Raw genomic sequence first — 17200 nt, 5'->3', positions numbered from 1 at the left:
AATATGACACCTAGGTTGCGAACAGCCCCAGCTTCTCCAGTCTCTTCATGTAACTGAAGTCCCACATCCCTGGTACCATTCTGGGCAATCTCCCCTTAACCTTCACTGCTCTAACATAGAAACATAGAAAATAGGTGCAGGAGTAGGCCATTCGACCCTTTGAGCCTGCACCACCATTCAATAAGATCATGGCTGATCATTCACCTCAGTACCCCTTTCCTGCTTTCTCTCCATACCCCTTGATCCCTTTAGCCGTAAGGGTCACATCTAACTCCCTTTTGAATATATCTAACGAACTGGCATCAACAACTTTCTGTGGTAGAGAATTCCACAGGTTCACAATTCTGAGTGAAGAAGTTTCTCCTCATCTCGGTCCTAAATGGCTTACCCCTTATCCTTAGACTATGAGCCCTGGTTCTGGACTTCCCCAACATTGGGAATATTCTTCCTGCATCTAACCTGTCCAATCCCGTCAGAATTTTATATGTTTCTATGAGATCCCCTCTCATTCTTCTAAATTCCAGTGAATATAAGCCGAGTCGATCCAGTCTTTCTTCATATGTCAATCCTGCCATCCCGGGAATCAGTCTGGTGAACCTTCGCTGCACTCCCTCAATAGCAAGAATGTCCTTCCTCAGATTAGGAGACCAAAACTGTACACAATACTCCAGGTGTGGCCTCACCAAGGCCCTGTACAACTGCAGTAAGACCTCCCTGCTCCTATACTCAAATCCTCTCGCTATGTAGGCCAACATACCATTTGCCGCCTTCACCGCCTGCTGTACCTGCATGCCAACTTTCAATGACTGATGTACCATGACACCTAGTCTCGCTGCACCTCCCCTTTTCCTAATCTGTCACCATTCAGATAATATTCTGCCTTCCTGCTCTGAGGAGAACAATCCCAGCTTCTCCAGTCTATCCATGTAACTGAAGTCCCACATCCCCGGTACCATTCTGGGCAATCTCCCTCGGCACCCTCTCCCAGGCCTTCACGTCCTCCCTACAGAGTGATGCCCAGAATTGGACACAATACTCCAGCTGTGTGGGCTTAACCCGGTGGTTGATCAAGGTTCAATATAATTGTCTTTATTTTGTAATCTATGCCTCTATTAATAGAAGCAAGGTTCCAATATGATGGGTTAGGCCTCAGCTTGGGATATTGTGGACAATTCTGGGCACCACGCTACCGGAAGGATTTCATAGGCCCTCGGCAGGGTTACAGAGGAGGTTTGCCAGGGCTGAGGGACTTCAGTTGCGAAGGAAAATTGGAAAAGGTAGGACTCTTTTCCTCGGATGGGGACGGCAGCACGGTGGTTATACTAGTGCGGCAAATCCAGAGGTCCAGACAAATGATCCAGAGGCATGAGTTCAAATCCCACCACGGCAGCTGGGGAATTTAAATCCAATTACCATAGAATCATAGACATTTACAGCACGGAAGGAGTGCATTTCGGCCCATCGTGTCCGCTCCGGCCGACCAAGAGCTACCCAGCCTAATCCCACTTTCCAGCTCTGGGTCCGTAGCCCTGTAGGTTACGGCACTTCAAGTGTACATCCAAGTACTGTTTAAATGTGGTGAGGGTTTCTGCCTCTACCACCCTTTCAGGCACTGAGTTCCGCCCCAGACCCCCACCACCCTCTGGGTGAAGCCATTTCCCCTCAAATCCCCTCTAAAGTTAATTAAATAAAGAATCTGGAATAAAATGCTAGTGTCAGTAATGGTGACCATGATTGTCGTTAGAAACGCACCTGGTTCACTAATGTCCTTTTCGGGAAGGAAATCTGCCATCCTTACCCGGTCTGGCCGATATGTCCCTCTGAGATATCCAAGGCAATGTGCTTGACACTTGGCTGCCATGTGAAATGTCCCAGGAAGCCACTCAGTTGCACCAAACCGCTCAAGGAGGCGGCTCACCAGCGCTTTCTCCAGGGCAATTAGGGATGGGCAATAAATGCCGGCCTTACCAGCGACGCCCACATCCCGTGAAAAAAGAGAAGGTTAACATAGAAACAGAGAAAATAGGTGCAGGAGTAGGCCATTCGGCCCTTCGAGTCTGCACCGCCATTCAATAAGATCATGGCTGATCATTCCCTCAGTACCCCATTCCTGCTTTCTCTCCATACCCCTTGATCCCTTTAGCCGTGAGGGCCACATCTAACTCCCTCTTGAATATATCTAACGAATTGGCCTCAACAACTTTCTGTGGTAGAGAATTCCACAGGTTCACAATTCTCTGGGTGAAGAAGTTTCTCCTCATCTCGGTCCGAAATGGCTTACCCCTTATCCTTAGACTGTGACCCCTGGTTCTGGACTTCTCCAACATCGGGAACATTCTTCCTGCATCTAACCTGTCCAATCCCGTCAGTATTTTATATGCTTCTATGAGATCCCCTCTCATTCTTCTAAATTTCAGTGAATATAAGCCTAGTCGATCCAGTCTTTTTTCATATGTCAGTCCTGCTATCCCGGGAATCAGTCTTTGCTGCACTCCTTCAATAGCAAGAATGTCCTTCCTCAGATTAGAAGACCAGAACTGAACACAATATTCCAGGTAAGGCCTCACTAAGGCCCTGTACAACTGCAGTAAGACCTCCCTGCTCCTATACTCAAATCCCCTAGCTATGAAGGCCAACATACCATTTGCCGCCTTCACCGCCTGCTGTACCTGCATGCCGACCTTCAATGACTGATGTACCATGACACCCAGGTCTCGTTGCACCTCCCTTTTTCCTAATCTGCGTCCAACCCCAAAGAGATTTTCGAGATGAGCAGAGGTTATGATCGAGGAAATAGCGACAAAAATATTCACTCTGGCCAGTAGGTCAAGAACCAGAGGTCATAGGTTGAAAGTCATCGGTCAAAGATCGAGAGGGGAGATGGGAAGACATTTTCTTCACTCGGGTATTGTCGGGATCAGGAATGCTCCACTTGGAAGCCAATTCCAGCATTAATTTTATGAGGGAGTTAGACAGGGGTTTGAGGATGAGAAAATTAGAGGGTTCCGGAGAAAGAGCGGGGGTTTGGGGCTTGGTACAGATGCAGGAAGAATGTTCCCAATGTTGGGGAAGTCCAGAACCAGGGGTCACAGTCTAAGGATAAGAGGTAAGCCATTTAGGACCGAGATGAGGAGAAACTTCTTCACTCAGAGAGTGGTGAACCTGTGGAATTCTCTACCGCAGAAAGTTGTTGAGGCCAGTTCGTTAGATATATTCAAAAGGGACTTAGATGTGACCCTTACGGCTAAAGGGATCAAGGGGTATGGAGAGAAAGCAGGAAAGGGGTACTGAAGTTGCATGATCAGTCATGATCTTATTGAATGGTGGTGCAGGCTCGAATGGCCTACTCCTGCACCTACTTTCTATGTTTCTATGATGGGCTGAATGGCTTCCTTCTGTGCTGTATGACTCTTATTCTCTGCTTTTTCAAAATTCCACGTAATCTCTTTAAACACTCACACCCTTGGGAAGTCTAATCAATAACAACAACTGTATTTACACAGCGCCTTCACAGGAGGGATTTTAAACAGAATTTGACACCGAGCCACATAAGGAGATATTAGGACAGGCGAGCAAAAGGTTGGTCAAAGAGGTCGGTTTTAAGCAGCGTCACCAAGGTGGAGAGCGAAAGCAAATAGGTTTAGGGAGAGAATTCCAGAGCTTTGTGCGCCAGGCAGCTGAAGGCACGGCTGCCGATGGTGGTGCGATTAACATCGGGGATGCTCAAGGGTCCAGAATTGGAGGAGCGCAGACATCTTGGAGTGTTTTAGGGCTGAAGGAGGTTACAGAGATAGGGAGGGCAGTAGGGCTGGAGGAGGTTACAGAAATAGGGAGGGGTGTAGGGGCTGGAGGAGGTTACAGAGATAGGGAGGGGTGTAGGGGCTGGAGGAGATTACAGAGATAGGAAGGGTTGTAGAACTGGAGGAGGTTACAGAGATAGGGAGGGTTGTAGAACTGGAGGAGGTTACAGAGATGGGGAGAGGTGTATGGGGTTGCAGGAGGTTACAGAGATAGGGAGGGGTGTAGGGGCTGGAGGAGGTTACAGACATCGGGAGGATTGACGGGACTGGAGTAGGTTAAAGAGATAGGGAGGGTTGTAGAGGCCGGAGGAGGTTACAAAAATAGGGAGCTTTGGAGGGCTGGAGGAGGTTACAGAGATAGGGAGGGTTGTAGGGCTGGAGGAGATTACAGAGATAGGGAGGGTTGTAGAACTGGAGGAGGTTACAGAGATAGGGAGGGGTGTAGGGGCTGGAGGAGGTTACAGAGATAGGGAGGGTTGTAGAACTGGAGGAGGTTACAGAGATAGGGAGGGGTGTAGGGGCTGGAGGTGGTTACAGAGATAGGGAGGGGTGTAGGGGCTGGAGGTGGTTACAGAGATAGGAAGGGGTGTAGGGGCTGGAGGAGATTACAGAGATAGGGAGGGGTGTAGGGGCTGGAGGAGGTTACAGAGATAGGGAGGGGTGTAGGGGCTGGAGGTGGTTACAGAGATAGGGAGGGGTGTAGGGGCTGGAGGAGATTACAGAGATAGGGAGGGGTGTAGGGGCTGGAGGTGGTTACAGAGATAGGAAGGGGTGTAGGGGCTGGAGGAGATTACAGAGATAGGGAAGTGTGTAGGGGCTGGAGGAGATTACAGAGATAGGGAGGGGTGTAGGGGCTGGAGGTGGTTACAGAGATATGGAGGTGTGTAGGGCCAGAGGGGGTTACAGAGATAGTGAGGGGTGTAGGGGCTGGAGGAGGTTACAGAGATAGTGAGGGGTGTAGGGGCTGGAGGAGGTTACAGAGATAGGGAGGGGTGTAGGGGCTGGAGGAGGTTACAGAGATAGGGAGGGGTGTAAGGGCTGGAGGAGGTTACAGAGATAGTGAGGGGTGTAGGGGCTGGAGGAGGTTACAGAGATAGGGAGGGGTGTAGGGGCTGGAGGAGGTTACAGAGATAGGGAGGGGTGTAAGGGCTGGAGGAGGTTACAGAGATAGGAAGGGTTTTCGGGAGGCCCTGGACGGATTTGGCTACGAAGATGTAGAATTACAAAATTGAGGCCTTTAGCCACACCTCGATCAGCCCCACTTTCCCTCGCAGTAAGATTGAGAAAGGATTAGAGGACATGTTCGGTGGAGGTGTCTGAGGCAGAGATGTAGCTTGGGATTTGTAGTTCCTCCCTCCGGAGTTTCTGTCATGCCCAGAATGCACTGCCAGATTCTGTCCACAAATGTGGCATTGTGAGCACAAATTGAAATCTTTGTTTCACCTCCCACAGTGTTTTATACAATTTCAATAGGTAAATAAAATAGAAACTGAACTAAGGGTGTCATTTATTCTAAATGTTGTCTCTAGTGATTGAGAAGGTTGGATATGTAACATGCTGAATGGGTCTCATCCTGTTCATGTGTAATAGGTTCGAGGGGCTGAATGGGCCTCCTCCTGTTGCTGTGTAACAGGCTCGTGGGGCTGAATGGGCCTCCTCCTGTTTCTGTGTAACAGGCTCGAGGGGCTGAATGGGCCTCCTCCTGTTCCTATGTAACAGGCTCGAGGGGCTGAATGGGCCTCCTCCTGTTCCTATGTAACAGGCTCGAGGGGCTGAATGGGCCTCTTCCTGTTCCTATGTAACAGGCTCGAGGGGCTGAATGGGCCTCCTCCTGTTCCTATGTAACAAGCTCGAGGGGCTGAATGGGCCTCCTGTTCCTATGTAACAGGCTCGTGGGGCTGAATGGGCCTCCTCCTGTTCCAGTGTAACAGGCCCGAGGGGCTGAATGGTCCTCCTCCTGTTTCGGTGTAATATGCACAAGGGGATTAATGTGCCTCCTCCTGTTCCTGTGTAACAGACTCGAGGGGCTGAATGGGCCTCCTCCTGTTCCTGTGTAACAGGCTCGAGGGGCTGAATGGGCCTCCTCCTGTTCCTGTGTAACAGGCTCGAGGGGCTGAATGGGCATCCTCCTGTTCCTATGTAACAGGCTCGAGGGGCTGAATGGTCCTCCTCTTGTTTCGGTGTAATATGCACAAGGGGATTAATGGGCCTCCTCCTGTTCCTGTGTAACAGGCTCGAGGATCTATAACAGCCTGTTCCCCAGTTGGTGCCTCAACTTTTTGATCCCGAAAACTATCTTGCATACATTCCATGAATTCGTCCCCTATCCTTTTACTGCAAATTTGTTTGGCCCAGTCTATATGTAGATTAAAGGTGTGGATCATTTGTTTTTGAGTCAATTTGCAAGTGAAGACGGCAGATCATTGTGACGCACTGCTGTTCCCAGGTCGTCGTCAGCATCATCATCATGGGCGGTCCCTCATATCGAGGATGACTTGCTTGTTGAGGCTACACTTTCCCTGAGTGCCTCCTGGGCTATCGAGAGGGATTAAATTGGGGTTCCCACTCCATCACGATCCAATCACCCCTATTGTAAAAGCTGGGGTGAAGATATTTCCGCAAGTGTACACATACATGCGACTGTGCATAGGGAGGTCCAGTAAGGACAGGATTTGTCTTGGGTGCGATGCCGCTTATAGCTGAATAGCTGGGTGCACACACGCATCTGTGCGTAGAGAGATGGATCTGGTGAGGCATTTTTTGGCTGGGTTGTAGTGCTGCTTGTCATGGAATATCTGGTTTTGGCTCATGTGAGGTTATCTACTTTAAGGCAAAACAGGAAGGCAGAATATTATCTGAATGGTGACAGATTAGGAAAAGGGGAGGTGCAACGAGACCTGGGTGTCATGGTACATCAGTCATTGAAGATTGGCATGCAGGTACAGCAGGCGGTGAAGAAGGCAAATGGTATGTTGGCCTTCATAGCGAGGGGATTTGAGTATAGGAGCAGGGAGGTCTTACTGCAGTTGTGCAGGACCTTGGTGAGGCCACACCTTGAATATTGTGTACAGTTTTGGTCTCCTTATCTGAGGAAGGACGTTCTTGCTATTGAGGGAGTGCAGCGAAGGTTCACCAGACTGATTTCCGGGATGGCAGGACTGACATCTGAAGAAAGACTGGATCGACTAGGCTTGTATTCACTGAAATTTAGAAGAATGAGAGGGGATCTCATAGAAATATATAAAATTCTGATGGGATTGGACAGGTTAGATGCAGGAAGAATGTTCCCGATGTTGGGGAAGTCCAGAACCAGGGGTCACAGTCTAAGGATAAGGGGTAAACCATTTAGGACCGAGATGAGGAGAAACTTCTTCACCCAGAGAGTGGTGAACCTGTGGAATTCTCTACCACAGAAAGTTGTTGAGGCAAATTCACTAAATATATTCAAAAGGGAGTTAGATGTGGCCCTTATGCTAATGGGACCAAGGGGTATGGAGAGAAAGCAGGAATGGGGTACTGAAGTTGCATGATCAGCCATGATCATATTGAATGGTAGTGCAGGTTCAAAGGGCCGAATGGCCTGTTCATGCACCTACTTTCCATGTTTCTAGGTGTGATGCCCCGCTTAGTCGAATAGCCAGGTTGTGAGCGATCCGATGAGGGCATGGTTTGGCTGGGTTGTGGTGCTGCCCATAGTCGGACAGCTGGTCGATCATCTGTCTTTGAGCATACAGGAGCGCCTTTGCATAGGGAGTTCGGATGAGGGCAGGATATCTCTCAGCTCTGAGGCCCTTTACAGTCGAACAATCCATACACGGACACTGTTTCACACCCGACGAGTGACTTGGCGGCAATTGACTTTTTTTAGGGGATTTGCAAACGGGATTTAAAAGATGAAAGATTTGCATTTATACAGCGCCTTTTACGATCACCGGCTGTCTCTGATCATCTATTTAGTGATGTTAGTTGAGCGATGAATATTGGCCAGGACACTGGGCAGAACGCCCCTGTTCTTCTTCGAAATAGTGCCAAGGGATCGTTTACATCCACCAGAGTGAGCAAATGGGTCCTCGGTTTAACCTTTTATGCGAAAGACAACACCTCTAACATGCAACGATCTTTCAGTACTGCCCCTCCGACAGTGCGGCGCTCCCTCAGTACTGCCCCTCCGACAGTGCAGCGCTCCCAGTACTGCCCCTCCGACAGCGCAGTGCTCCCTCAGTACTGCCCCACCGACAGTGCAGCGCTCCGTCAGTACTGCCCCTCCGACAATGCAGCACTCCCTCATTAGTGCCCCTCCGACAGTGCGGCGCTCCCTCAGTACTGCCCCTCCGACAATGCAGCACTCCCTCAGTACTGCCCCTCCGACAGTGCAGTGCTCTCTCAGTACTGCCACTCCGACACTGCAGCACTCCCTCAGTCCTGCTGCGCGTTCCGACAGTGCAGCGCTCCCTCAGTACTGCCGCTCTGACAGTGCGGCGTTCCCTCAGTACTGCCCCTCCGACAGTGCAGTGCTCTCTCAGTACTGCCACTCCGACAGTGCTGCACTCCCTCAGTGCTGCCCCTTGGACAGTGCGGCGTTCCCTCAGTACTGCCCCTCGGACAGTGCAGCGCTCCCTCAGTATTTCCCCTGAACACTGAACATGAATCGATTGGGCCGGATTTTTCAGTCAGTGTTGAAGTGACGGCACCTTTCGCTGACCTCGAATTAAGCTGCCCACAAACCTTTAACAGCCTCTGAGTCATCGCTTTCCAACATTAATTTTATTCAGGCGCTATCTACAGGGGTTCTGCGGTGTCCAGCTGCAGTGATGTCAACAAGAATGCTGAGCAGCCAATCAACATTGAATAATTCTCACAGGCAGCAAACCAGGAAGTAAAAAGCAGGATTAGTCATTCACTTTTTAATATTTTTACAGAATGCAAAGTACAGTTTGGGATTAATGTTAAAGCTGATACATCAGTAATAAACTTTAACAAAATGTGTAATTTTGTTAGTATTTTATAAATCTCTGGAATTTTCATTACCTAATGGAATGAATGACACTCCACACTTTTAAAATTAGTTTTTCAGGGCTAGAGAGGTTGTTCAGCAGTAATTATGACTGAGTACTTTGTTAAAAACATAGTTACGTCACATTCGACAAGGTGTAACTTTTGCAAGGGTTTTTACAGTGAGAATAGAGTATAATAATAACAAATTGTATTTAAATAGCACCTTTAACATAGTGAAATGTCCCAAGGCGCTTCACAGGAGTATTATGCAATAAAAATTTGACACATAAGTAGAAATTATTATAGGTGTCCAAAAGCTGGGTCAAAGAGGTCGGTTTTAAGGGGCGTCTTGAAGGAGGAAAGAGAGGTAGAGAGGCGGAGAGGTTTAGGGAGGGAGTTCCAGAGCTTAGGGCCTTAACAACAGAAGGCACAGCCACCGATGGTGGAGCGATTAGTCAGGGATGCTCAGGAGTGCAGAATTAGAGGAGCGCTGACATCTCGGGAGGGTTGTGGGGCTGGAGGAGATTACAGAGATAGGGAGGGGGCGAGGGGCACGGAGGGATTTGAAAACAAGGCTGAGAATTTTGAAATCGAGGCGTCCCTTAACCAGGAGCCAACATAGGTCAGCGAGCACAGGGGGTGATGACTGAGCGGGACTTGGTGCGAGTTAGGACACAGGGCTGCCGGGTTTTGGATCACCCCAGGTTTAGGCGTTTCACAGGAGTTTTATAAGACAAACAAATTGACAGAAGATAAAATTAGGACAGGTGACCAGAAGTTTGGTCAACGAGGTAGGCTTTAAGGAGCGATTTGAAAACAAGGATGAGAACTTTGAAATCGAGGCCTTGCTTAACCGTGATACAATGTAGGTCAGCGAGCGCAGGGGGTGATGGGTGAGCGGGAAAGAAGGGGAAAAGTATTGAATAAAAAGTGGAATTCACGCCAATTCAGTAACGTCGAATCGATTTCCATTGCATAAGGACATCAACATCAAATCCAGTGGAGGAGCAGGTTTTCGCGCGGAGCGACAATCGGATTTCCCCGTCTAACTGCGTGCGTGCGGACACCAGATGTAGCTGTCAGTTTCACGGAGTAACGCTGGCGCGTGTCGAGAGTTTCACCGTCATTGCAACACCAAACTCCGGCCCATTCGAAAAGGAGACGACTTTTTATACTTATACAAAAACAGTCACTCGATGTGCCGATTCCTTCATCGATTGGAGATTCTCCCTCCCCTCGGGACTGAACTGGTTTCTCCATAACCTGCCAGTGGGTAAAATAAACAAACTCAAAAAGTGCTGTTCATTAACGGGAGCAAAGGAACAGCGGGTGTCCCATTCAGCCCCTCGAGCCTCTTACACAGGAACAGGAGGAGGCCCATTCAGCCCCTCAAGCCTGTTACACAGGAACAGGAGGAGGCCCATTCAGCCCCTCGAGCCTGTTACACAGGAACAGGAGGAGGCCCATTCAGCCCCTCGAGCCTGTTACACAGGAACAGGAGGAGGACCATTCAGCCCCTCAAGCCTGTTGCACAGGAACAGGAGGAGGCCCATTCAGCCCCTCAAGCCTGTTACATAGGAACAGGAGGAGGCCCATTCAGCCCCTCGAGCCTCTTACACAGGAACAGGAGGAGGCCCATTCAGCCCCTCGAGTCTGTTACATAGGAACAGGAGGAGGCCCATTCAGCCCCTCAAGCCTGTTACATAGGAACAGGAGGAGGCCCATTCAGCCCCTCGAGCCTCTTACACAGGAACAGGAGGAGACCCATTCAGCCTCTCGAGCATGTTACACAGGAACAGAATGAGGCCCATTCAGCCCCTCGAGCCTGTTACACAGGAACAGGAGGAGGCCCATTCACTCCCTCGAGCATGTTACACAGGAACAGAATGAGGCCCATTCAGCCCCTCGAGCCTGTTACACAGGAACAGGAGGAGGCCCATTCACTCCCTCGAACATGTTACACAGAAACAGAATGAGGCCCATTCAGCCCCTCGAGCCTGTTACACAGGAACAGAATGAGGCCCATTCACTCCCTCGAGCCTGTTACATAGGAACAGGAGGAGCCATTCGGTCCCTTGAGCCTGTTACTATGGGAACAGGAGGAGGCCTATTCACTCCCTCGAGCATGTTACACAGGAACAGAATGAGGCCCATTCAGCCCCTCGAACCTGTTACACAGGAACAGGAGGAGGCCCATTCACTCCCTCGAGCATGTTACACAGGAACAGAATGAGGCCCATTCAGCCCCTCGAGCCTGTTGCACAGGAACAGGAGGAGGCCCATTCAGCCCCTCGAGCCTGTTACACAGGAACAGAAGGAGGCCCATTCAGCCCCTCGAACCTGTTACACAGAAACAGGAGGAGGCCCATTCAGCCCCTCGAGCCTGTTACATAGGAACAGGAGGAGCCCATTCGGTCCCTTGAGCCTGTTACTATGGGAACAGGAGGAGGCCCATTCAGCCCCTCGAACCTGTTACACAGAAACAGGAGGCAGCCATTCAGCCCCTCGAGCCTGTGTACCCAGAGCTCTGTATAACCAACATGACGAAGGCAGCACTCACCAGATGAACCTCAGACTGGAACAGCTCCGTGCGAGACGGTGGAAGGCGGGGATAGATCGGTCGGTAAATGAGTTCCTGTTCAGGTACAGTCCTCGCAGCGACTGATTGGTACTGAGGGCCGAGGCCAGTTCCTCAGCACAAGCGTCTCGGAGGCCGTTCTCATCCAGCCTGCGGACCCAGAAAAACGAGAGCACGGGTGACACACGAATCCAGATCGTGGCACAGCCCAGGTAGTCCATTCCCCCCACTCTTCAACATTCACTCCCCCCACCACCGGCACACCGTGGCTGCAGTGTGTACCATCTACAAGATGCACTGCAGCAACTCGCCAAGGCTTCTTCGGCAGCACTTCCAAACCCACGACCTCCACCACCTCGAAGGACAAGGGCAGCAGGCGCATGGGAACACCACCACCTCCACGTTCCCCTCCCAGTCACACATACAACGCTCTCTTTATCCCTGTCTCTCTCTTTCCTGTCTGTCTCTGTCTCTCTCTCTCCCTTTCCCTCTCTCTCTCTCCTTTTCCCTGTCTCTCTCTGTCTTCCTTTTCCCGTCTCTCTCTCTCTCTCTGTCTCTCTTTCCCTGCCTCTCTCTGTGTGTCTCTCTGTCTCTGTCTCTCTCTCTCTCTCTCTTTCCCTGCCTCTCTCTGTGTGTCTCTCTCTCTCTGTCTCTCTTTCCCTGCCTCTCTCTGTCTCTCTCTCTCTCTGTATCTCTCTTTCCCTGCCTCTCTCTGTGTGTCTCTCTGTCTCTGTCTCTCTCTCTGTCTCTCTTTCCCTGCCTCTCTCTGTGTGTCTCTCTGTCTCTGTCTCTCTCTCTCTTTCTCTCTTTCCCTGTCTCTCTATGTGTGTCTCTCTGTCTCTCTCTCTCTCTCTCTCTTTCCCTGCCTCTCTCTGTGTGTCTCTCTGTCTCTCTCTCTCTCTCTCTCTTTCCCTGTCTCTCTATGTGTGTCTCTCTCTCTCTCTCTCTCTCTCTTTCCCTGCCTCTCTCTGTGTCTCTCTCTGTCTCTCTGTCACCCTTTCCCCATCTCTCTCTCTCTCTCTGTATCTCTCTTTCCGTCTCTCTGTCTCTGTCTCTCTCTCTGTCTCTCTTTCCCTGCCTCTCTCTGTGTGTCTCTCTGTCTCTCTCTCTCTCTCTTTCCCTGCCTCTCTCTGTGTCTCTCTCTATCTCTCTTTCTCTCTGTCACCCTTTCCCCATCTCTGTCTCTCTCTGTATCTCTCTTTCCCTGCCTCTCTCTGTGTGTCTTTCTGTCTCTCTCGCTCTCTCTCTCTCTATCTCCCTTTCCCCGTCTCTTTCTCTCTCTGTGTGTCTCTCTTTCCCTGCCTCTCTCTGTGTGTCTCTCTGTCTCTGTCTCTCTCTCTCTCTTTCTTTCCCTGCCCCTCTCTGTATGTCTCTCTGTCTCTCTCTTTCTCTATCTCCCTTTCCCTGTCTCTCTCTGTCTCTCTTTCTCTCTGTCTCCCTTTCCCCGTCTCTCTCTCTCTCTCTCTCCCTTTCCCCGTCTTTCTCTTTCTCTCTCTCTGTGTCTCCCTTTCCCCGTCTTTCTCTCTTTCTCTGTGTCTCTCTTTCCCTGCCTCTCTCTGTGTGTCTCTCTGTCTCTCTCTCTCTCTGTCTCTCTCTGTCTCCCTTTCCCTGTCTCTCTCTGTCTCTCTCTGTCTCCCTTTCCCTGTCTCTCTCTGTCTCTCTCTCTCTCTGTCTCTCTCTGTCTCACTTTCCCTGTCTCTCTCTGTCTCTCTCTCTCTCTGTCTCTCTCTGTCTCCCTTTCCCTTTCTCTCTCTCTCTCTCTCTCTCTCTGTCTCTCTCTGTCTCCCTTTCCCTGTCTCTCTCTCTCTCTCTCTCTCTCTCTGTCTCCCTTTCCCTGTCTCTCTCTCTCTCTCTCTCTCTCTGTCTCCCTTTCCCTGTCTCTCTCTCTCTCTCTCTCTCTGTCTCCCTTTCCCCGTCTCTCTCTCTCTCTCTCTCTCTCTCGCTTTCCCCGTCTCTCTCTCTCTCTCTCGCTCTGTCTTTGTCTCCCTTTCCCTATCTCTCTGTCTCTCCATCCAATTGTTCACTTGAACACTTGTTAACCTGGCCACGATCACTTGATAACTAGCTCACTTAATAGCTTGACCACTTGATAACTATGTCACTTAATAGCTGACCACTTGATAATGGTCACTTAATATCTTGACCACTTGATAATGGTCACTTAATATCTTGACCACTAGATAACTAGGTCACTTAATAGCTGACCACTTGATAACTAGGTCACTTAATAGCTTGACCACTTGATAACTACGTTATCAACTATGTCACTTAATATCTTGACCACTTGATAACGAGGGCACTTAATAGCTGACCACTTGATAACTAGGTCACTTAATATCTTGACCACTTGATAACTAGGTCACTTAATAGCTTGACCACTTGATAATGGTCACTTAATATCTTGACCACTTGATAACTAGGGCACTTAATAGCTGACCACTTGATAACTAGGTCACTTATTAGCTTGACCACTTGATAATAGTCACTTAATATCTTGACCACTTGATAATTGGTCACTTAATAGCTGACCACTTGATAACTAGGTCACTTAATATCTTGACCACTTGATAACTAGGTCACTTAATAGCTTGGCCACTTGATAACTAGGTCACTTAACATCTTGACCACTTGATAATGGTCACTTAATATCTTGACCACTTGATAATGGTCACTTAATAGCTTGACCACTTGATAACTAGGTCACTTATATCTTGACCACTTGATGACTAGGTCACTTAATAGCTTGACCACTTGATGACTAGGTCACTTAGCAACTTGACCACTTGATAATGGTCACTTAATAGCTTGACCATTTGATAACTATGTTATAACTATAACTATAGTTTGACCACTTGTTGACTTGGTCACGTAATAGCTTGACCATTTGATAACTTGGTCACTTAATAGCTTAACCATTTGATAACTGCGTCACTTAATAGCTTGACCACTTGATAATGGTAACTTAAAAGCTTGACCACTTGATAACTTGGTCACTTAATAGCTTGACCTCGTTCCTTAGATCCTTCCTTCTGCCTCTGTCTCTGCCTCCTTTTCTTCCTCCCTGCACCGGACATCTCAAAGCACTTCACCGCCAATGAAGTACTTTTGGAGTGCAGTGCAATGTGATGAAATGGGCCAGCTAACTTGTGCACAGCAAGCTCCCACAAACAGCAATGTGATAATGACGGGACAAGCCGAGGCACGTTTAGAGATGTTGGTTGAGGGATCAATATTGGACCCTTGGGTCTTCTTCATGATAGTGGCCATGGGGTCTTTTAACACCCACCCGAGAGGGCAGACGGGGGCCTCGGGTGCAAAATATCCTCCCAAAAAGGCATCAGCCAATTTGCACACAGCAAGCTCACACAGTGAGATAAATGACCAGGCCCTCCATTGTAGGCATGGGTCTGAGGGATATATGTTGGCTTCAGTCCACCAGGGAGAAAGTCCACTTTAACTGTCTCCAACAAGACAGCAAACAATCCCTTTGCACAAAGTGTTGGTCTCCAGACCTCAGGAGGATATACTTGCCTTAGAGGTGGTTCACTCCATTGATTCCTGGGATGGGGCGGGGGGTGGGGGGATTATCCAATGAGGAGAGATTGAGTGAATTGAGCCAATACCTTCTGGAGTTTAGAAGAATGAGAGGTGATCTCACTGAAGCATATCAGATTCAAAGAGTGCTTGACAGGGTAGATGCAGGGAGGGTGTTTCCCCGGGCTGGGGAGTCTAGAACCAGGGGTCACAGTCTCAGATTAAGGGGTCGGCCATTTAGGGCTGAGATGAGGAGGAATTTCTTCACTCAGAGGGTGGTGAATGTTTGGAACTCTCTACCTCAGAGGGCTGTGGAGACTCAGTCGTTGACTATATTTAAGGCTGAGATTGATAGGGGAATTGAGGTAAATGTGAATTGGGGGTGGGGTGGGGGGAAGGGAGCTGAGATAGGAAAAAAATAAAGAAATAGCGCCTTTCATGACCACCGGACCTCTCAAAATGCTTTACAGCCAATGAAGCAGAGAGCGGGCGGGGAAGTGGAGCTGAGTCCATGATCAGATCAGTCAGGAACTCATTGAATGGCAGAGCAGACTCTAGGGGCCAAATGGCCGACTCCTGCTCCTATTTCTTATGTTCTGAACTACTCTTGGAGTGTAGTCACTGTTGTAATGTGGGAAACGCAGCAGCTAATTTGTGCACAGCAAGATCCCACACACAGCAATGTGATAATGACCAGAGAATCAGTTTTTGTTATGTTGATTGAGGGATAAATATTGGCCCCAGGACACCGGGAATAATTCCCCTGCTCTTCCTTGAAAAAGAGCAATGGGATCATTTATGTCCACCTGAGAGAGCAGATGTGGCCTCGGTATAATGTCTCATCCAAAAGATGGCACCTCTGACAGTGTAGCACTCTGTCAGTACTATCCCTCCGACAGTGCAGCACTCCGTCTGTACTGCCCCTCTGACAGTGCAGCGCTCCCTCAGTACTGCCCCTCCGACAGTGCGGCGCTCCCTCAGTACTGCCCCTCCGACAGTGCAGCGCTTCCTCAGTACTGCCCCTCCGACAGTGCGATGCTCCCTCAGTACTGCCCCTCCGACAGTGCAGCATTCCCTCAGTACTGACCCTCCGACAGTGCAGCGCTCCCTCAGTACTGCCCCTCCGACAGTGCAGCACTCCCTCAGTACTGCCCCTCTGACAGTGCGCCGCTCCCTCAGTACTGCCCCTCCGACAGTGCAGCACTCCCTCAGTACTGCCCCTCCGACAGTGCAGCACTCCCTCAGTACTGCCCCTCCGACAGTGCGCCGCTCCCTCAGTACTGCCTCTCCGACAGTGCAGCATTCCCTCAGTACTGCCCCTCCGACAGTGCGCCGCTCCCTCAGTACTGCCCCTCCGACAGTGCAGCATTCCCTCAGTACTGCCCCTCCGACAGTGCGATGCTCCCTCAGCACTGCCCCTCCGACAGTGCAGCATTCCCTCAGTACTGCCCCTCCGACAGTCCAGCGCTCCCTCAGTACTGCCCCTCCGACAGTCCAGCGCTCCCTCAGTACTGCCCCTCCAACAGTCCAGCACTCCCTAAGCGCTGCACTGGGAGTGTCAGCCTAGATTTATGTACACGGGTCCCTGGAGTGGGACTTGAACCCACAACTTTCTGACTCCGGGGCGAGAGTGCTTCCCACTGAGCCATAGCTGACACTGGACACTGACACTGAAGATCAGCTATGATCCGATTGGCTGGCGGAGCAGGCCCGAGTGCTCCTGGGGCCTGCTTCTGCTCCAATACCGTACTTCTGTTCCTCGGTCCTTACTCCAGTTTCTGTATGCGGCAGCCTGGCCTTTTCAGGGCAGCAGACAGCCTTTGCACTCCGGGGAGTCCCAGACGGTTGTAACTCAGATTCAGCTGTCGGAGGGAACGGTTGATGTTGAGTGCGTTCATCAATTCCAGGGTGCACAGGCCCGTGAGCCTGGTACTGCCCAGCCTGCGAGAACCAGAAGGACACATTGTGCGTCAGGCAGAGATAATAAGGTAGTTACTGAAGCACATCAGGTACTAGTCTTTGTAAACAGGGGCATCAAACACAAGAGAATTTCACAGAACCGTTACGCATCGCTGGGTTAGGCCCCAGCTGGAGTATTGTGGCCAGTTCTGGGCTCCGCACTTTAGGCAGGATGTGAAGGCCTGGGAGAGGGTGCAGAGGGAGATTGCCCAGAATGGTACCGGGGATGAGGGACCTCAGTTACATGGAGAGACTGGAGAAGCTGGGGTTGTTCTCCTTAGAGCAGAGAAGGTTAAGGGGAGATTGACCAGAATGGTACCAGGGATGTGGGACC

General features: G+C 50.1%; 1 protein-coding gene across 6 annotated transcripts in view; it reads right to left on the bottom strand.

Moving 5' to 3' along the window:
- Nucleotides 1–8722: 8722 nt before the first annotated feature.
- LOC139273390 (ribonuclease inhibitor-like) overlaps nucleotides 8723–17200 on the bottom strand; it is a 47869-nt gene continuing 39391 nt past the window's right edge. For 5 of the 6 annotated variants that reach the window (XM_070890240.1, XM_070890239.1, XM_070890242.1 and 2 more), the window contains 3 exons: nucleotides 16678–16848; nucleotides 11356–11523; nucleotides 8723–10058 (listed from right to left, as the gene is read on the bottom strand). In XM_070890240.1, coding sequence (XP_070746341.1) covers nucleotides 9971–10058; nucleotides 11356–11523; nucleotides 16678–16848 — 427 coding nt within the window. In that variant the 3' untranslated portion in view covers nucleotides 8723–9970. The remainder of the gene's footprint in view (nucleotides 10059–11355; nucleotides 11524–16677; nucleotides 16849–17200) is intronic. The other variant, XM_070890244.1, reaches the window with a different exon arrangement.

This window comes from Pristiophorus japonicus, chromosome 9 (genome assembly GCF_044704955.1).
Source record: "Pristiophorus japonicus isolate sPriJap1 chromosome 9, sPriJap1.hap1, whole genome shotgun sequence".
Classification (NCBI taxonomy): domain Eukaryota; kingdom Metazoa; phylum Chordata; class Chondrichthyes; family Pristiophoridae; genus Pristiophorus; species Pristiophorus japonicus.
The sequence above is the reverse complement of the archived record's forward strand: the minus strand, read 5'-3'. Positions and strand labels throughout refer to the sequence as shown.